Consider the following 22,100-nt stretch of genomic DNA (forward strand, 5'->3'; position numbering starts at 1 on the left):
TTTTTTATTTTAAAAACTCAAATGTGTCAGTATATTTGTACTCTTAAATAACCATTTCAAATTTGATTTAACATACCAGCATGGTTCCCAGCTAAGAAATTTCAAAATCTCTTTGGAATACTAATTTCGTATTTAGAGGTTACTTTATTTTTTTTAAAAAAAACAACCTATTTCCCTGAATTGTTTCAAGACAGTTGATGATGTAAAGTTTAATATAAAATATTTAGTCACAAAATAGTATTGCTTTTGTATGCACATTGTAGCAAGATTCATTTGCTCTTTTTCAATAAAAACTATACCATCTCCCATAAAATCCTAAACATATTAAGAATTGTGATGTAGAACAAAATTACACAGGTGAAACAGGTACCAGCACAACAGTGAGATTATATTACATCAAAAAATTTTAATGGTCCCAAATATATACTCAACAACTAAGCATACACTCGGGGCAAAATAAAAATAAAATTATGACACAAATGTGACCACATCTAGAATTCCATTCAGTCTTATCAAGGGATAGACAGAATCCCCTACCTCCAAACAAAAATCTGCAGTTTAAAGGGCAAAAGGGAACAGATTTTTTTTTAAAAAAAGAGGAAACTTATGTTCAGCCCTCCCCCAAAGAGTTTTTTTAAAACCTGTTGTAGCTCGACTAAAATGTTCAGAATGTATGGTTTCAAAGGCAGGTCTCTTTGTACAAAGAAACTGCTGGCATTCTTAGCTAGTGAAGAATCAGGGCAAAAAGCCTTTTCTTCAAAGTCTTGTACATGGTCCAAGAAAGCATATTTTGATTGTAACAAACTGAACAGCCAATCCAGAGTTCCACTACCAAAACTCCTGCCCTGTTGGCTTTATATATATACTTATATATACTTATTATATATATATATATATATATATATATATATATATATACTTATATATACTTATATATATATTTATATATATCCGTTTCCTTCCCTGAGAAAAGGGCAATGCATGGTCCAAGCTGGAGAGGTTAAAGGCATGTCTTTTCCATAAAGTGTAGTATTTCCTCTTCTTCTGCTCCTTCAAATTGGCACTTGACTAGCAGAAATCCTTGTTTTAAAAGTTGATCTGTGTTTCACACAGTAATTCACTAGAAATTACAGTTTTTAATTCTCCCATCTGGAAACCTAGTTTATCCCCCAACCAATTTCAATTTTCAGAGCTGTCATTATGAGGACTCTAGTTTTGCTTTCTGTGACAAAGGTAGGCTTTCTTCATCATCCTCATCATCATCATCAGGATAATCTACAAGGCCCACTAGACCTCCCTAAAAAAAAAAGGAAAAGATTTACAAACATTAGCTATTCCAGAGTTTCATCCTTCAAATGGACTTAGAATAATTTAATGATGTGGTCTCTTCCATTTAAAACTATGGTAATTTAATATATATGGAAACACCCACAAAAATATGCATTGTTCACAAATTATAATATTCAAGAACAAAACTATAAACAAAATACATGGCCATCTAGAGTTATTAACTCCTGTTTTGTGCAAAATGTTTTTTATCTTAACTGCCATAGATATTTAGATGACTGTTGCCAACAATTAGGGGACATGATACTTAGAAATAAGCAGCTACAACTCTTCTATGTTCTTCCCATGCTGAATTATCAATAAGCAGCCATACTTGGCTCAACATATGAAAAGGAATACTAAGGAATAAGTGTTACTCAAGCAAAGATTAACAAATAATGTTGGCAACAAGAAATACAAAGGGTTGTTCTGGGAAAAGATATAGGATGACATTTTACATGTATAGATTATGCACACAGCCTCCCCCCCCCCCGAGTACATGAACAAATACACTATCAAATGTTACTAAAAAATTTAGTGGGTTGACACGATCACAGATTTTCAGAGATAAAGATCTAACATTTTTGATGGACTTTAAAGTACACATTCTAATGCTGCAATCATTAAAAGCAATCGCAGTAAAGTGCGCATCCAGTAGATGCAAGCTTTATGTAGTGGTTAGACTGAGTGACCAAGGTTCAATTCCCCACTAGTCATGTACTTCATTTTAAGACCATGGGCCAGTCATTTTCTCTCAACCTAACCTACTCACAGGTTTCACTGCAACAATAAAAATAAACCTATGTATGCTGCCTTGAGCTTTTTGGAAGAAAGACTAGGCAGGATGCTTCACTTTATACAATACTGCATTTTATGTGGGTGGCAATTTAGAGGAAGTATCCTTTAATTCAAAATATGCAAGCAGCTGAAGTGAACTTCATAAGTGTAGAAGTATTTAGCATCTAGGCTTGGGCTTAGCAATACTTGGCTGAATACTAAAAAGACAAGGCTCATTTCTCCTAACCTCATCACCACCTATAAAGCTCTAGAAAACACTTCCTGCTTTTTAGAAACAATGCCCAACTAAAATGACACTGCAAGAGAACTGCAGATGCAAACATAGCCTTAAAAAAAGGAAAAAAGTCTCTCTGCAAAGGAGATCTATGCAAGGGGATTAATTTTTGAGAGAACAGTTGCTGTTTTGAGGTACTTGGTTTCTGAAGTTGCCCCAGGAAAACATTAAGTACAAAATTTATTCTGAGATAAGAAGAAAGGTAACCGGTCAAATGCGAACAACTAGAACACGTAAGTTATGTATATATGGAAGTCCAAGTGGTTTTCCCTTAAGAAAGGGCATCATTTTTCAGGCTGTGTAGGGTTCTGATCATTGATGGAAGTAGACAGACACTTAGGTGCATTTTGTTTCAGGATCTGGTAATCATGTTGGTCAATGGTGCTGCAATGCACATCACGGATGGCATGGCAGTGGGAAAGCGAAAGGCCAATACCAGGGAATGCAGTTTAGAACTTTCCCCTATTCTGGTCCTCTTCCCAGACCACAACTCCCACTGAACACTATTAACTGTGGTTTCATTTTAGAGGAGGGGGACTAACCTGGTATGTATGCTGGTTGGAGTATCTGCATCAGGAGTGGGAACCTTCAGCCCACAGGCGAATCTCGGCCTGCCAGGCAGTCCAAGTTGACCTGCAAGACAATTTCCCCTCAAAAAACCCTCCACCTGCCAATTAGCTGGTGTCACTTGTGACATCAGCTGATGGGTGGGAAGGCGAGGTTTGATTCTGCATTGGCTGCTGGTGCCTTTTCCCAGCAGATTTAGCCCTTCCTCATCAGCTGACGAGTGGCGGTTGAATTCTGCTGTTTGGCTGCATGCACTGGTCCCCAGTAGGAAATAAGTGCGTGCAGCCAAAGAAAGCCTCCAAGGGAGGGGGGGAGTGATAAGTGCTGATCATAGGGCTGTCAGAGCATTTATTTCTCCCCTCTTGCTGAGAAGTGTGTGCTGAGCAGGGGTTGAATTCTGCTGTTTGGATGCACACGTCTCCCAGATGGAGGGGAAAATTAAAAGTTTGGGAAGTGCCAATCATAGGTAATAGGGCTTGCAAAGCGGTTCTTTCCCCTCTCCTGAGGAAAAAGCCTACATTTTAAAGGCTTGTCGGTTCCCTCCTGGGAACAACCCTGCACATCCCAACTGAGTAGAATTTAACCCCTGCTTTGCAGATGCCAATGAACAGGTGTTAAATTCTGCTCAGTTTACATGCGTGGGCTTGTTCCCATGAGGGAACAGGCACACAGTCAAAGAAAACTTTTAAAATGCAGGCTTCTCTCTCTCCCAGGGGGGAGGGGAAGAGTGGGAAAAGAACCTCTTGTCAGCCTTGTGACTGGCAGTTCCCATGGCACTGCACATAGGGCTAGCAATGCCCCTTGCGCTGTGGTACCCTAGTGCCCGCCAGCCAGCAATCGGGCTCTTGGGAACCATATGCCAGGGATTTTGACAGGTAGGTGTGAAACCCCACCTGTCAATCATCTGATGTCACAATTATATAATGTCAAATTTGGCCCACAGGGCCAATCCAGATAAAGAACTAGTCCATGGAGCCAAACAGATTCCCCATCCCTCACCTATACAGAGACAGTTGCCAGTCAAGTATTCTGTCTAGAAGCAGCATAGGGCAAGGAGGCTGTGTTGCCATAGTTTATAAGGATGCCACTATTTTTATGATTAAGATATGGCTTATATTAAGTGTTTACACTTGGACCTAGAACAGAATGAATCCTGTTGATATAATAACCAGCTCTGTCTCCGAGTTGACTGATCCCAGTCTTGCTCCATGTATAGGAGGGGCAAAAGTAATGCCCAAACAACCCTGTTAAGAGTCCAAATGGACAAAACTATAGCAATACTCACAAAACCTGCAATGCACTCTATGTGGGGCTGCCTTTGAAGACGATTCGGAAACTGCAGCTTGTGCAAAATGCAGCAGCCAGACTGGTAACAGGGACCAGACGGTCCAAACATATAAAGCCAATTCTGGCCCGCTTGCATTGGCTGCCTGTATGTTTCCGAACTCGATTCAAGGTGCTGGTTTTAATCTATAAAGCCTTACATGGCTTGGGACCACAATACCTAATGGAACACCTCTCCCGATACGAACCTACCCGTACACTATGATAAACATCTAAGGCCCTCCTCCAGGTGCCTACTCCGAGGGAAGCTCAGAGGGTGGCAACAAGGGAGAGGGCCTTCTCAGTGGTGGCCCCCAAATTATGGAATGATCTCCATGACAAGGTGCACCTGGCGCCATCACTGTTCTCTTTTCAGCAGCAGGTCAAGACTTTCCTCTTCTCCCAGGCGTTTCAGCATGTGTTTTTTAAATTGTTTTAAATATTTTAAATTGTGTTTTAATTGTTTTTAAAAGATGTGTTTTAAATTTGTATATTTGTTTTTAATGTTTTTAGTTACTGTAAACCGCCCAGAGAGCTTCGGCTATGGGGCGTTATACAAATACAATCAATCAATCAATCAATCAATCAAACCTTTCAGTTAAGAAATATCAGGTGAATTGCCCTAAAACTATGTATTTATAAAGCATGCTATAGCACTGTCTACAGCCGTATGTTCTGTGTAAATATTTTAAAAATATGTACACAAATAACGCTCCTTAACTTTTAAATATGGACCAGATTAAAGGGAAGGGGGAGAGAGAGAGGGAGAGAGAGAGAGAGAGAGAGAGAAACTCCACCCAAATGAACTATAGATTATGCAAATGGCAGATTTGGGGATTGGCTATCTGGTGAAATACACTTTTGGTAACAGCATGATTTGGTTCAAGTGAATAGAATACCTTGGTAGTTATAGCTGCCATCTGCGATGTGCTTTTAGAAACCGATCCAGGAGATCCCGGTGACCCAGGAGAACCTGGTGACCCAGGAGACCCATGCAAATTACTTGCAGATGACTGGCTAGTGAGATTAGCCTTTGTACCACTAGAGAAGGAAAGTTTAAAACTTGGGCTCTGGCGACCTGAAAGATTAGTTTTCAGAAGGACCTCTTTTTCTTCACTTTCTTTAACTGAAATTTAAAACAATACAGCTGTAATAAAGTTCTACTGGGAAATACAATAGGCTTAAGACACAAAGAGTAACATCATCACACTTCTATTACATTGCTGTTTATTTTAGTGCCACTTTATTATTGCACTTAAATTTATTATTGATTTCTAGAAAATACATGAGGCAGCTCTGTGCTTAGATTGTGTGAGTGCATATGCAGCACAACTAAACGCCCATCTATGCATGCATATATATCTGATTGTCAGTATTGACAAAGCACTGATACTGCCAATCAAACTATAAAGTGGTATATTATTGTTTCCTTTTGTCTTTTTCCTGAAATCAGTAAAATATTATTTAAAAAGCTATGAAGTGGTACCTGCAAACCCATCAGCTCAGCCACATCTTTACCTGCTCCACACCTTACATCACATAGGCCATTGGAGGAAGGACAGAAAGGATTTGTACTGGAGGGATAAAACCCATGGTCTAGTCCCTTAATTGTGGTTATCGACTGTGAGTGTTGCCTACACTGGCCTTTGATATAAAAAGTAGTTGTGTGTACATTAAAGAAGGGGTGGGGAACCTGTAGTTCTCAAACTATTGCTGGAGTCCAACTAACAATGGCAGTGGTAGGTAGTGCCCACTGGGATTGGTAGAGCAAAAGTCAGGGAGACCAACAATAGGTGGAGCAAGAACCAATGAGTGCAGAGCCAATTAATTTTAGCTTTGTTCCCATCCCCCTCCCTGCTGAGTTCTATAAGGGCAATACGGAGACTAAAGAGAAAGAAGCTAACAGGCAGTGTCGCCCCTTCAACTAGTTGAAAGGAAGAGGGCAGGCAGGAGCAGATTGGCTGAAAGAAGAGTAAGGGTGGTGGACCAGCGCCCCATTCATTCTGATGGACAGCCTTCACTGGCCAAAGGTTGGGATAGTAGAAGTTTTAGTCCTGCAACATCTGAAGGCTATCCCTGCACTAAAAGCTCCCCAAACAGGAACACAGGAAGCTGCCTTATACAGAGTGAGACCCAGTGCATCTAGTTCAGTATCGTCTACACCAGAATTCTTCAGCCTTGGGTCCCCAGTTGTTGTGGACTACAACTCCCATAATCCCTGACCATTCACTAAATTGGCTGGGGATTATGGGAGTTGTAGTCCAACAACAACAACAACAACAACAAATCTGGGGACCCATGGCTGAAGACCAGTGGTCTACACTGACTGGCAAGAGTTTTCCAGAGTTTCATGCAGGGAATATTTCCAGCCCTACCTGGAGATGCCAGGGAATGAATCAGGACCTTCTGCATGCAAAGCCGATGCTCTACCCCTCGCTATAGCCCTAATGTAGCTAAATCTATTTAAATCAAAATTAAAGTCATTCTCTCTCTCCCCACCAGCTCAGTTACTTACATTTTTTTCTTTCCATAAATTTACTTATAGGATCCATAATATCTTCTTCATTTTTACTTTTGTCAGAGGGTGGCACCACAGCCTCTCCATCTTCTATATCATCTTCATCAGTGTTAAACCACATCTCTTCCTCATCCTCCAAGGTCCTTGCATCCCTCCTATATCTATGATTTCTCAAGATGGAACGCATGCTATGGAAAAGGATTTTTTTCAAGCCATTTTTTATATATTATTGCTAAAGCTACAAAGTAAAAACATGAGTAACATGCTAAAACTCATACATTTCTCACACTCAACTACATGATACAATCCCTAAAGAAAACCTTTTAGAATCTAACACACTAGGACTCACTACGCAAGCAGCGGATGTGTTTTAGCATTAAGCTAAAGCCACATGAGCATGAAGATGCACCTATTCAATTAGGTGTGTGTTCCTGACCCTGTTTCCCTGCCTTTTTTCCCCTCTCACCTCTGGTATGACTTTCTATTGCAGGTGATTAATGTAAGAATAGGGCAATTCTGACCACCAGCTGCATATTGTAGGTGTAAGCTGTATTCATTCTGAAGTTTGGAAATCGCTTACACAACCCAGATACAGGAGACAAAGATGCACTGAGATCAATTACACTACTTGTAAGTATAAAGTATAAATATATAAAATACATTTATACTTTATACTTATAAATCTACAACAAAATACACAGAGCTTCACAATGTACTTTTACGATGAAAATCCATCTAAATAGAATATTAAAACATGTTCTAAAGAACTTTGCACCAAAGTTTTTTTCCCCAAAGACCAAAAGGAATGAATGTGAGTATGGTTATCAATAAACTAGTATTAATGCATACTTGTTTTCATTTGTATCTTCCTCTTCACAAGTTAGATTTGAAAACAGAAATAGTCTGAAAGAGTATTTTTTTACGATGATAAAAGTTGGCTGAGAGGATGTGCTTTCTGTTTGTGGAATGGACAAAAATGTTCCTGATGGAGGAAGGTGGGGTGCGATTTATGCAGATTCCTCCTTCAGCCCCCAGCACCATCTCCCACATTATTCTGGAATGGCCAGGAGGGGCTGCAGAAGAAAGGTGGAAAAATCAGGAAAAAATCACTTCCCCACCCTTGCTCCTATGGGAATGTGCTGTAGACAGAGCTCTACCCACATGTAGCCTGGATCCAGCCTGATGGGTTTCTTGCCTTAGAGATGAATTTATGCAAATCTAATCACAAGTAATGCATTTTAGCAGCATGATCTGGACAGTGAGGGGATTTCCCAAGTGATTTGCAAAATTTTGATATGCATACAACGTACACCTGCAATATGCAACTGGTAGTCAGCAGTATACTCTTTTAGCCCTATCTGGTACTGCATTACAGGACAGATTCCAGGGCTTTATGGTTCTTTTGTTTTTGTTTTTTGACATTGGGAAAAATGCATTTGTGTTATAGTCATCCATTTAGAGAAGATTTGGGTCAACCGTATGGTGACGTATATTCCCTGTATGATAAGCCTACTTAATTAAAAAATCTTTGCAACATAGTACGACACAGCTTCACTTTAAAATGTCACTCAGCTGACCATTAAAAGCAGACATTTGAGCAACAGACCCGAAGTGTACTGTCCAATTTTTCCCTAATTTCTCCTCAATAGGAAAATCTTTTATGAAAAAGCTAACAACAATTTGTGTCCACTAACCTGTCAAGTTTGGGATTATCTTGTCTTTCCCTTTGTTGTTCATAACGCAATTTCAAACCTTTGAATGTCTGCACATAATCTACATCTTCTAGTGCTTTCCAGTAATTCTCAATTACATGAGCTGTTAAGGATTTTATGTCTTCCTAGAAAATAAAATTATTTTTCCCAATTAAAAATATTAAAAAGTAGAAGCATAGAAAAACCATGAAGATTCTCTTAAAATGCTAAGGGGATTATTCTAGTTTGTTCTCTAGTGAGGTTTTCCCATCCAACCAACCAATTATTAAGCAGCATTAGGTAAATGTGGCTGTCGCTACAGAAAATACAGCAAGTGAAAATGTAAAATTTTAGGAAGAATCATGTTTTTAACCAGTCTCTCATGCACTGTTGGTGTTTAGAAAGTATTATCTATAGTTAATAGTAAACAGATTGAAAAAGCTACTACAGTAGGGCCCCGCTTATACAGCGGGTTAGGCACCAGGCCCCTGCTGTAAAGCGGAAATCGCCGTAAAGCAGAACCCATTGACTTTAACGGGTTGCGTCGTGCAAAAATGATGCAAAAATGACGCAAAATGGGCTTTAAAACGGGGAATTTCCCGATTGAAAGCTGCCGCATCAGCGGAATGCCGGAAAGCGGGGCCCTACTGTAATTGCAAAAAAAAGTTTGGTTCAACATCCTTCGGAAAATCTTTTTTAAAATCCTGAGATGCAAACTAGAGCTAGACCTATGACTCAGGAGTTGAATCTGATGATATGCTAGTGGCCAAGTTTTGCAAAAACAGCTGTTATCACTTTTCTTCCATGACTTGAAAATTGCAACTGGCAATGTTACAGTTCATGGAAGAAGTGTCATGATCTCATTCTGATGTTACACTATGCACAATGTGAATAGGACTGTGCGTATGCAAAAGATGACCAGTAGTATATTTTCATAAACAGCTCACAACTAGCACAAGTCTGTTCTTAACTCCACTAAGTTTTTGAGCAGGATGTCCAGCCAGGTATCTGTTAGTCAGAAGATGCTAATTTTATTTTTGCTCAAAATACTTATGCTTAAGTATTGCTACATTTTTGAACAAGATTACAATACAACCTTGCAAACAATTTTCAACTTGCAATCATTTATCTTAAAGAGAGAGTTTGCACCAGGATCCAGGACAAATCTTCATCTTCAACACCCTGGTGCTTCAGCAGTAGTGGCCCACAATGGGCCACCACTACTCCACCTGAGGAGTTAAGAGATAACAATTTGCCTTAACACAAAGGAAAACCTAAGTGCTGCATTTTATTCACTTGTGTTCTTTGCTTGTAGTACACTATAATCTAGACTTTTTGGAGGATTCTATTTTTTGGGGAGGGGGGAGCTGGGCACAATCTTCTGAACCTTGTCAATCTAGTAGATTTCCATATTTTCCACTTCTATGTATTTATCAAAAGTAATGGCACAAAATATTCCAATTCATAGTAATTTCCCTCACTAAAACAGTGTTCTTCCTACATAAATCCAAATTCTGAACAAGACTGACCATAAACATGTTTCCCTAAGAAACAGCACCAATTATCTTGCTTCAGTCACTATGAATGTGATGGGAATTGTCAAGTACTAACCTCTTTCAACATTTCTGCACAGCTTGGAACTTTGGTATCTAAAGGAATACCTCTGCCCATATGTACCTTACCTGTGGGTTAAGATAATCGACAGAGAGGCTCTTCTTTGAGTGCCCCCTTAATCTGAAATGTGGAGAGTGGCTGTGGGAGAGGCAACCTGGTAGGTGGCCCTGTTTTTGTTGGCGAACACACTCCACAGAGGCCTGCCTGGTACCTATATGTGAATGTCTTTTCAGCACCAAGAAAATACATTTTTATTCCCTTGGCCTTTTAACATCAATTTGATATTTTTAAAACATCTTCCAAAAATAATTAGCTGGTAAAAAAATTGATGGTAGCTGATTTGTTTTTAGCTTTTGTGAAGTTGTCTTGGCACTTCAGTGGATTAATGTGATTAGACTGTCATTAGCATTAGATTTTACTCTCTGTGTTGGTCTGGTTCTTAGTGTTCAATCTGATTGTACTATTTGCAGTTATGTTTTAAAAGGCAACTGTTGCATGCCAGCTAGAGAACTTATGAGGCTACCAATAAATAAATAAATAAATATTTCTGCCTGGATGAACCACTGCCTTCTACTCAACATGTCCCAAGCTTACTTTCTTGTTCTCTGTTTCTCTCTCTCAACAGAGATGCTTGGATCTATCTTACTTTATCTATAAATCCTTCCTGTACGTACATTCAGAGAAGAGTTTTTTTGATACTGACATCTACACCAGGGTTAACATCCACCCTTCCTTAGAAAGAAGTACTCACCACTCTAATGAATTCAAACATCTCAATAATAGCAGAGTTCATCAGATTATAACGGGATCCATTGTTGAGAAATGCTTTGACCACTGGCTCAAACAAAAAGCTTTTCATTATATAGCGGTTGTAGAATTCATCTTTCAACCCAATTATCTTTCTTTTAAAACGCAGGGCACCTAATGAAGACAAATGATTATTTTAAAGCAATTTTCACATTTGTGTTTCAAAACCAATGCCCACAGGATCTCAACTTTAATAGAACAACCACGGATTAAGTAATTCACAACTCATTTATGTGAGAAAGTAGTATAAAACAATACGGCAAAAAGGAAACAAGGACACTGAAGGTGAGCAGAGAAATATACAAATAAAGGGCTGCCACAGTACCACACAGAAGCCTCAATATTCAATAACTCATTATTAAAAAAAGAAAAGTCAGTGTGTTGTAGATTATACTGTAAAACAGGGATAGCCAGTGCCCTGGTTTGCACATTAAGTCAAATTATGGCTTACCAGGACTGCATGAATGTGCTGTCTCCTGGACAAGAGTTCACATCTGCTTTTCTTATCCCCGGTCATTTCAGCAGTGCAGCGTGGCAGCTAAGTCGAACTTTGGTTTAGTGTGTCATCTGAACCCAGGATCAAAGTTAAAGTCTCTCCTCCTTAACCATGATCTGCAACCATAGGGTAAAACCTGGGCTACAGGAAATGGGTAAAGAGGAGACAGCTTAACCATAAATCTGGATTTGGGCATGCTAAACTAAACCTTGGGTTTAGCTATTGTGCTAAAAGGACCAGGGAGGAGTAAATCGGGTGTGAGCTCAAGAAGCCAGCATGTTTGTACAGTGTGTTAAGCCATAGTTTGGCTTACCATGACGTGTGATGAGGCCAATGTTCCAAATGCTTTGGACTACAACTCCTATCATCACTATCCATTGGTCATGCTGGCTGGGACTGATGAGACTTGCAATCCAACAGAACTGGAGACACCACACTGGCTAACCCTCCTATAAAAAAAAAGGAGGTAAATGTTTTGGGTTCAGACACGCAGCGGCTCCTTGGGAATGTGCAAAACTACTTTGTCCATTATCAGGCTTGGCTCATGTGGAGGTGCCATGCAGCTGTACCTGTGCCTCTAAGTCTATATGTAAATGCCCCAATTGCTGGGCACTCCTGAACTATTAATTGCATCCAAACTGTGCAGGGGGGGGACTCTTGAATTCATTCAGAATTAACTACTACTGTTTGGACCATTGAGGGCTATGTTGTCGCATCAGTTTCAATTACTGAAGCCTCACGATATGGCCAAGCTGCTGGAATGAATCCACCCTACTACGTCTCTTTGACCTCCTTGACTAATAAAATCAAGCAGAAAGGGAGTGATCAAGTGAGTCCAGGGAATGATTAATGCTTTGTTGCAGGAGGGGGAGGCAGTTTGTCCCTTCCTTAAAACGACATCCCTAGATCCAGAAGTGCTTGACAACTGTTGCCTGGTTACCAATACCCCTTCTTGGGCAATATGCTTGAGAAGATGGTGGTACAGCAGCTTTAGGCGTGCTTAGATGAAACAGATTATCCAGACCATTTAAATCCGACTTCAAGCCTGATTTGGGGACCAAAACTGCCTTGGGTGCCCTGCTCGATGACCTTTGTTGGGAGACAGATGGGGGGAATGTAATCCTGTTGATCTCTCAGTGGCTTTAGAAGTTTTTACACCACTTAATCATTTGCATTTCTAAGTGGTGTAAATAAAAACAAACCATATAGAAAATTAAACAAAAAAATTATCATAAAACCAAACACTACCTTAAAATGCCTAAGAAAGTGCACCTTAAAGTTCAACAAAGAGGGTGTCTGTCTAATCTCAAGTGGGAGGAAGTTCTACAGGCTTGGACCCACTGCACTGAATGTGCAGCTGCAATGATATCATTGATCACAGTATCCTTCTGAACTCTTTCTGGATTAAGGAGTTGGGGGCATTGTTTTGTGGTGGTTCTGCTCCCATCTCTGAGGGTGGTTCTAGAAAGTACTATTGGATGACTTCTGATCAGCCCCATGGGGTTGCTGTTTAATAACTATATGAAGCCACTGGGAGCAGGCATCACAGAATTTGAAGAAAAGTATTATCAATACGCTGATAATACCCAGCTCTCCTTTCGATTCTATCAGTATCACGAGAGGCTGCACAGGCTGTGAACCAGTGCCTGGAGGCAAAAATGGGCTAAAAGTGCACTAATAAACTGAAACTGAATCCAGGGAAGATTGAGGTCCTGTGGGTGTGTGGTTTCTGGGTCCTGGATTGGTGGAATAGCCTGTTCTATCTAGGCAAGGTTGCGTTCCCCTTGAAGGCCCAGGTGGGCTCAGTGGCAAGGAGTGCCTACAACCAACTGTGGTTGGTGCATCAACTATGGCCTTTTCTGGGCAGGGACAGCCAGGCTACAGTTATCAATGCTCTGGTAACCTCCAGGACAAACTATTGCAATATGCTTTATGTGAGGCTGCCCTTGAAGAAAATCAAGAAGTTGCAGCTACAGCAGAACGCAGCAGCCAAAGTGTTCATGAGAACAGCAAGTTGGTCACATATAGCTGCTATTCTCAAACAGCTGCAGTGGTTGCCAGTTATCCAATTCCAGATACCTATGTTGATATTTAAGCCCCTGAAAGAACTGGGACCCAAATACTTGAGAGAATACCTTTTTCCATATCAGCCTGTCCATGCATGTTCAGCAGATGAAGCACTCCTGCTGGTTGTTAAATAAGATGCAGTGTGGGCCCATGGAAGCCTTTTTGGTGCTGGCTCTAAACCTATAGAATGACCTCCCCACAAAAGTGCATCTCACTCCCCACTTTACACACAAGGTAAAAATTCAACTTTTATATGCCTCTAAAAGCTGGACAAAAAAGTGAAGCCATTTTAAGTTAACATTCTTGGTTATCATGTTTTCTATTGCCTTATTTTGTTATAAATCTCCCTGTGATCATTTTTGGTGAAGAGTGTATAGAAGTGTCTTAATAAAAATAAATAAATATTCACATTGGTACTTTTTTTGGCAGCATGGCTGAAATATGGCATTATGACCCACATATGAATGTATTCTGCAGCACAATTTTTTCTTCTGTAGGACTTAATTCTCCAGAAAGAGCTATAAAAAATCCCCAACTATCCAACTGGGGTTCTATTCTAATTAAGATTTTAATGTTAATAAAAGACAGAGAAATACTGAAAAGACAGATAATGCAAATGCACTTTCAATGCTAACATGTCACATTCTGTTTTAAAAGGGTGGTAGAATGGTGATTAAGGGAATCAAAATCAGACTGCTGACACATCAATAACCTATGCTTTTTCATATTTTCTCTCATAATTTAAAAACTATTAGGTTTGCAATAATTCTCATGAAATATCTTGATCTGCATCCTACACACCTCTTCATCCAGGACTTCAGGGTCCTCTTGATGCCATTTACAGACACTTCACACAACTGATTTACTTAACATTCTATTAATACACATTATACTGCTGCTACTTGGAGCTGATCAGTTGGTTTATGGGATTTTAACTGTATTTGTTTTATTAACCATTTATTATATGTTTTATACTATTATTTGTAAACCAATATGATTTTTATGAAGAGCAACATATAAATGAGAATACTTACATAGTGCCAAGAAAGCATGCTTTGAAGACATCAAAACTAGCACTCTTCGAAGGATATCCTTATTAATAATGTAGTTCTTTATATGGTATGTATGATGTTCTACACAGAACGTTAGTAACTCTAATATCAAGGCCAATAGTTGGGCTGTTTGAAAATCATCTAAAATGAAATATATTTGTTGATACATATTTTATTTATGATTTTTTGATACATAAAATAATTGCTAATTTATTTTCTGCAACCTAAACAAAAACCAGCTAGGTTTGGCTGTTTTTCTCTCTTATTTGTTGAGCATATAAAGCAAAACATACCAATTGAATCTACAACAGACAAATCATTACATAGACATGCTTCCATCTCCCAGGTTAGTTCTTTTGCTAGTGAGAAAGATGCATCTTTAATTCTCAGTGTCTTTTATGAAATGCACAGGGAACAATCTAGCCCCATTTGCACAAGTGGAGGGAAGCTAGACACACACAGCCTAAGTGCCTTCTATCCAGGCATTCAGTGATCTACCACCTGCCCTTACACTCAAACCACATTTGCTGGGAGCACATAAGAGTGCTGGATGACTGCAAAGGACAGGGTTATGCACAAAGGTATAGGGATGATTCTCAGTGAACGGGGTAAGAATCACCACGAAGGAGTAGACTGAGCTTAGATCCTAATTACATTAACATTTAGTATTATGGGGAGATGCAAAGTGCTACACCTGGAACACTTGTTTGATGAAGATCAGCGATCTGCATTTTACTAGTAAGGATGCAACAAGGCAATGGGCTCACATTTTACTAATAAGGATGCAACAAGGCAATTGGCTTGCAATACAGCAGCTCTCCCTCCACCCATGTCTGGCCATTTCACTAGCTATGAAATTTATTCAGCTTATTTAATACATTTGTATACTGCTTTTCAAGAAAAATTCTTCCCATAGCATGTTAAAGGGCAATACACTCATTTGGAAAACATTCAAGTCTCACCTTTGCTAGGCTTGTCCTCTGTAGTATTGGCCAATAACGGTGCAGTGAGGACATGCATACAATGTTTGTAAAAGAACCCTAAGAATTCTGTTTTTTCTGTTTTCTGTAGAATAAAAACAAATCCATACATAATGCACTTTAACCAAAGTTAATAACAAAAAAAAAAACATACAGTATATTATGAGAACTACTGAAAACCTTCCTCTTTCAACAAGCCTTTTAAATAGAGACCTTATTCCAGCCTACATCTGTGTTAGAACTGTTTTTAAAGATTTTTTTGAAAAATGTTTTAAAAGATGTTTAGTTTTATGTACGTTGTTCTTGGCTGGTCTATGAACGTAATAATAAAATTCATTCATTCATATGTACATTGTTCACCGCCCTGGGATCCTTCTGGGAGGAAGGGCGGGATGTAAATTTAATAACAATACTAGTACTAATAAAAACAAGTATTTGCTTACATTGGCAGTAGCTAGCATATTCTCTGGATCCACCAAGGTACGCAATAGACCCATCAGCTGGACTGCTCCTCCAAGTTCAGGATCTGTATCACAAATCATGTGTTCTATGATGAGGTTAATGAGTAAGATATCCTGGTTTAAAAATAAAATTAAATAGCAAACAGGTTAGTAACAACTAAAATGCAAAACAAGACACACTAACAAGCAATTCCAGATAAAAACCTGGATCTATGCAGAAGCTGCGGATGTCTGTTTCAGTAGCAGCACCCACTCATGCTGCATGGCAGACTGTGTTTGAAACTGAGAAAACTTTCAAAGAACATGGGATGGTCTGTTGTCCACAGGGGTAGGGAGTATCTACTATCCCATAGGATAGATACACATCCTTGGGCATATCTGAAGCAGCTATGCCAATGCTGGCCAAATACTTTAAGATAGGGTCAAATGTACTTTTCAACCACTACTGTGTGAGGAGTAGGGAATTGCCAGACTGCTGACTACTTGTGTAGAAGCAAATCAGGCTGTGCTATATCAAGCTTCTCTGCATTTTCGCCAAGAATCCAACCCAGAAAAAGGCAGAGATATTATACATCATCCAGTAGGTGAGCATAAAAGAGGAGGATGTTCTTAATAGGAGCATCACTGGCCTGGATGAAGTTTCCTCGTCTTCTCCCATTCAAAGAATAGAGAGGACAAGGTTCTCAGCAACAGCTGCAGTAATTTCTCTCCAGCACTTGCTCTGTGAGGGAGGCAAGAGGGACATGCACATGGAGAAGATCAAATCATTCACTGTTGCTACAGATGATCTGTAGTCACTGAATAACTGCAGAACCCAGAAACGGGGGGGGGAATTGAAATAATTTTAAAGAGTGTTTTACATTTGGGTTTTTGTTTTGCTTTTTACAAAGTTACGGTATTAAAATCTAGATCTAACAAAGCATAATGGGGCTTTCCTGCTCCATTTCTTCCCAATGCAGCCCCCCATGGCCCTTTGAAAAACTGGCTCACAAGGATAAAGGAACCTTCTGGAACAGCATGGGATGAGGTGGGGGGGCTGAAGCAGAAGGGGTAAACTGATGGAATTCTGGGGGCCATCTTGTGTGGGCAGATTCATCCATGCAAAGCACCTTTAGATCTAAACCAATAGAGCGTGACATTGCTGAAAGTGAGTTTATAGACAAATTAATGCTTTGTTGTAACTATATAGCTGATCCTAAACCTTGCCTCACTTATGATGTCACAGCATGTTATGTGAAGATCCTGGAACAAAACTATGTTCAGGCCATCTAGGGTGGTCCAGCATAATTGCTAGTTACAAAAGGCTCTGAACTGCACGTTAAAGGAAAATTGCATCCTATTTACTAAATAACTGAACTGGCTTGATGTTTTAAAAATGTGTTGCAAGATGTCTCAATTCAGCTGGCATCACTTTATGGTTTTATTGGTGGGTGGGATTTTTTAAAAGGAAAACAATATAACATGTGAAATTGTATTAAATGTATCCAAAGTTCAATATATTAATGGAAAAACAAAGCTCTGAATCATTCAAAGCAATACTGTTATCAATAATAACAGTAAATAACAAGTATATAACTTGTTAACAGTAAGAACACATTAAAATGGTTAAAAACAACCTGAAATCATATCACAAAAAATAGTTCAGAGTTGTAAGGACATTCCAGTACAATAGCTTAATTATATTAGGTGATTTAGGGCTGCTTCATACTGTCATTTCCAGTTATTTTTTCTTCAAATTGTACCTAGGTGTGTATTGAAGTGATTTTTCCACAGTGGTTTCTGAATCCAAAAAAAGGAGTATCCCTGGAAGATAATTATGCGAATCAATCTTCAGACACTGGCCCAGTACAAAAATAACACTACCTTAATGTCTTCCCCTCACTGAGTTGAATCCCCTCTCCTTGCTGGCTTTAACCATATTTTAACGCAGGCTTGCATTTAATCACTTGCATGGTCACCATAGACAACAAGGTTATTATATGTAGGCACATGGACTGTGGTTACTGGAAGAGAAACAGCACACTGTTCCTCCTTCTATTTCTATGCTTGGCATGGAGTAGGACACCTCTGCACAGAGCACAGAAGACGAAGTGGCTCCCTCATTCTTCCCCTCTGGCAAGTCCCTACATTTGTATGCTTAGCATGAAGAACGGGCATTTTTGTTCATAAAGGGGGATGGGCAGAGAAGCAAACAAGCACCCAGTTCCTCCCCTGCCAGAAATTTGGCTATTCTCAACAATAATTAGTGCCAGTGCAGATGTAACATTGAAACATGGTTAAAGCTGACATGGGAAACAAGAAGGAAATTTGTGTTTGAGGCAAAGGGAAGAGACTGCAAGGCTGGCATTTATTTATTTGTTTGTTTGTTTATTTGTTCGTTTATTTATTTATTATTTGATTTATATCCCACCCTTCCTCCCAGGAGGAACCCAGGGCGGCAAATAAGAGCACTAAAAACACATCAAAACATCATAAAAACATCTTAAAATACATTAAAACAAAACAACTTTAAAAACTTGATGTGCAAACTGTGGTCTGCAGAGAGCAAGTACTGTATGTGCAGAAAACTGTATCAGTTTATACAATCACACGAGTAAAAGAATACTGAAGTATTTCCAAGCTTCAGTTGTTGAAATATTTTGTCATTCTTTACAATAAAAACATAATTTTTAAAAACATTAAGGGCCACCTACTTACATCATCATTCTGTTGAGCTTCCTGCATGACAAATTCTCGTACCATAGATGGGTTATATTCAACTAAATATGAAAATATATCAGTAGCTGCGCTTCGCACTTGTGCATCATCCATACCCTGCAGTTAAAAAAAAAAGTAACTATAGCAGAAAAGCACAACTTACATTTCTGTGTTTTAATTAGCTCACCTTTAAGAATGCCTTATTGAAATAGTCTATTCCATTATATTCTTTGTCCCTGAGGAAGGTTGAAACCAAAATACTTTGGACATTTTGTATATGATTAAAGTTCCCCACATATGCCAGTATTGTTTTTGAGGCTTTGCTTTCTTTTTGTTTGTCCATGTTTTAGTACTGCCATCTTCCATATTTTCTTTAGGTGAAGTAGTATCCCAAAATGGTAAATAAAAAGCTGCTAATATTTAATCACCAGACTATACAGATACGAAGCATACCCCAATAGCTGAAAAGGTTTAGAACTAAACTTCAGAAACTTACCAGGATGACTTCTAGTGCTGGAAGAATGCCCATGTTAGACAACGTTTTGAAAAAAGCATCTCTGTTTTGAGGTTGTAATGTTTGAGAAAATGCACAAAACTCTTTAAGAAAGTTTACCTGAAACAAAAAACAAGAGTGTATTCATCAAGAAACAGAATGCAGGAACTGCCTTAAGTAAGCACATCTTAAAACATTCTTACCAATTCTTGCCTTTTCTCCTCATCTGTAGCTTCATCTGTAAGTTGTGCAAACAGGTCTGTCAAAAATTTTTCGTCTTCCTATAATATATCAATGTTACGTTTAGACATGCAAATTAAAGCAAAAGGTCTAAAGTATATTCTCCAACCAAGCACACCTGTTACAAATCAGGTCATCTGAAGGAGCAAAGATATATATCGGTGGTATGCACTGTATTTAACAACGATACAAAGCAAGTCTTGCTTTAAGTGTGAACTTTCAATAGCAACCTCCCACTGACTTCAGATGCCAGAGATATCACCCATAAACAGCAACATATCACTCACCTACTTACTTGCACACTACATAGAATGTAAAAATAATTGTCTTGATAGCAGAGATCAAATATTCACAAAGTTTAATGCCACATTTTCAAGCTTTTCAGAATGTTTCCCAATACCACATATTTTCCTGGCCTGTGTAGATACACAGCCCAAATCAAAGCCAAAGCCAGAGAAAACTGACTCCAAGCATTTCATCATTTCCTGTTCTATATACAAGTTTTGTTACATAGAATGACCACTAGCAGGCTTATGTCTAATATACATAAATTTGTGTAAAAGGACAAGGGATCACATTTCTTCCCCTTACTCCTTGTGTTTACGCTGAATGTAAAACCGGAACAGATCCAATTTAAAATCCAGTGCATAGAGGGTAAGGTAGACCTAGGAGATGTAGGGAACAGAATCTTTCTCTCCTGATGCACACACATTCTAGGCCATTTCAGGTATATGTGCATAAAGCATTAATGCACAAATCTTTTGTAGGAAATACCTGTGTAATACAATATCTAAAATAAATCCCTCACCCTCCCATCACAAGTAATCAGATCAGGAAGCCACTGTATGGATTAGTTAGCCCACCCCTATACTTGGACACAAAAAAGTATATATGCCATGCTTCACGGAACATGTGTACTTTTCTACATAGAAATCATAGGCAAGTATCGGAAACATAATAAGTGAAATAACCCCGAGCCCCAACACACACACAGTTACTCTGCCCACTAGGATATTTAAGAAATGACAAAACTCAACTATAGTAGTTTAAGTGTATATTTCACCCACTGATAAAACGTTATCAGTTATGCACTGTACTCTATGTACCTGTTCAGTATGGGTGCTGGAAACAAAGTCTAGGTTACAAAGCCTGCATGAACAAGCGCAGCAATCACGTCATAACCATTCCTTGTTTATTTTCATGTTTTTTAGCTGTTACTTGCTCAGTTAACATACCTCTTAGATTTAATATTCAATACCTAAAGTTCTGCAACATGGATTTGTTCCTGATAACTTTTGGGTTTTTGGCAAAAATTTTTTTAACAATGTTCTTTCTCAAAATGAAAGATGTTTTCCTCCCCACAAACAGACAGCAACCATAAAAATATCTGTCACTGAGGTCTTCACATCCTGCTCTGAACTTATTCTGAGCACCACCCACATCCCCAAGTCTGGAAATATTTCAATATTTTAAAAAATGTATCTATGAAAATCAAGCTGAATCATGCCAAAACTGATTACTACTCAGAAGCTTAGCTCTGGCCATCAAAAGCCAGTGCCAAATGGGTAAAGGATTGGGAGTGTTACATGTGTCCCAAGTTTTACAGTTACATAGTTATGGTCAGAGAATATGATTATCAGTTAATTGGGTCAGACCCAGAGCAGCCCTTCTATGAACAGGGCTTCCACAACTGTGTCTATTACAAAGGGAGTCTATTATTTCCAATCATTCCCCCTTCTATTTGTTTATTTATTTGTTTATTTATTTATTGCATTTGTATACCACCCCATAGCCGAAACTCTCTGGGCAGTTTACAGCAATCAAAAACATTAAAACAAATATACAATTTAAAACACATATTTTAAAAACAATTTAAAACACAATTATAAAATATTCTAGTTCCCAGTGCCACCATCTGTGCAGCTCTGGAAGGTTCCCAACCCTCTGGAGCAGCTTTTCAAGGAGCCAAAAAAAAAAAAATTCTTCCACTTTTTACAATAGGAGCATCCTGTGATTAGTGTTCTCTTCTCTTCTACTAATCTCTTTATATGCAAAATTTATCAATACATTTCTTCCAACTTTCTCTACTTCTGTAGGACAGCTATACTCAGAATCATCATGTTTTCAGAATATGAGCTGTCTTCTTTACTTATCTTTGCATAAAGCTAGGACAGTCATTTTCAGATACAAGTCCAACTGAATTCAAAGGGGCTTACTCACAGGTAAGTGGGGTTAGGATTGCAACCTTCTCTCAGCAGTTGATATTTCTGATGGCACTTGCCAGACAGACACCAAGGTCAATTCTAGCAACCCCTTACCCTGCTCCTTTGACTCCTTGTGTTCTAAAAGTTAGTTTTAGAACACTCCCAATGTTGTATTAAGAAGGGTTTACATTGGTCAGATATAATACTGAATCATGATAAAGCAAGGATCAGGGGAATACACCCAAAAGGGAGAAGAGAGTACCCAAGACTGCAGCCTGCACCCACTACCTTAACTGGCAATTGATTAAACTGAGTTAACATTACATCTGCACTGGTGAGGCAGATGGTTTCTATTTTCAACTTATTAAATTTATACCTGTTCATTAACTACTAAAAACATATGCTTAGTTGTTTTAGAGCTGCAAGATACTGTGCCCCAACACTAGCTAGGTTTTACTCGTTGCTTGAGTGAACAACGCACACACATACCCC

The 22,100-nt window shown here is 38.9% G+C and overlaps 1 protein-coding gene across 1 annotated transcript in view; it reads right to left on the bottom strand.

Annotated features, from left to right (window-relative positions):
• Positions 1-879: 879 nt before the first annotated feature.
• The window catches only part of PPP4R3A (protein phosphatase 4 regulatory subunit 3A), a 37,069-nt gene continuing 15,848 nt past the window's right edge, over positions 880-22,100 (bottom strand). Inside the window, exons 5-15 of the mRNA XM_061611969.1 lie at positions 19,368-19,445; positions 19,168-19,284; positions 18,672-18,788; positions 15,957-16,088; positions 15,496-15,598; positions 14,516-14,674; positions 10,863-11,032; positions 8,501-8,643; positions 6,804-6,994; positions 5,188-5,414; positions 880-1,297 (exon numbers count right to left, since the gene is read on the bottom strand). Coding sequence (XP_061467953.1) covers positions 1,199-1,297; positions 5,188-5,414; positions 6,804-6,994; positions 8,501-8,643; positions 10,863-11,032; positions 14,516-14,674; positions 15,496-15,598; positions 15,957-16,088; positions 18,672-18,788; positions 19,168-19,284; positions 19,368-19,445 — 1,536 coding nt within the window. The 3' untranslated portion in view covers positions 880-1,198. The remainder of the gene's footprint in view (positions 1,298-5,187; positions 5,415-6,803; positions 6,995-8,500; positions 8,644-10,862; positions 11,033-14,515; positions 14,675-15,495; positions 15,599-15,956; positions 16,089-18,671; positions 18,789-19,167; positions 19,285-19,367; positions 19,446-22,100) is intronic.

This window comes from Rhineura floridana, chromosome 2 (assembly GCF_030035675.1).
Source record: "Rhineura floridana isolate rRhiFlo1 chromosome 2, rRhiFlo1.hap2, whole genome shotgun sequence".
Lineage (NCBI taxonomy): Eukaryota > Metazoa > Chordata > Lepidosauria > Squamata > Rhineuridae > Rhineura > Rhineura floridana.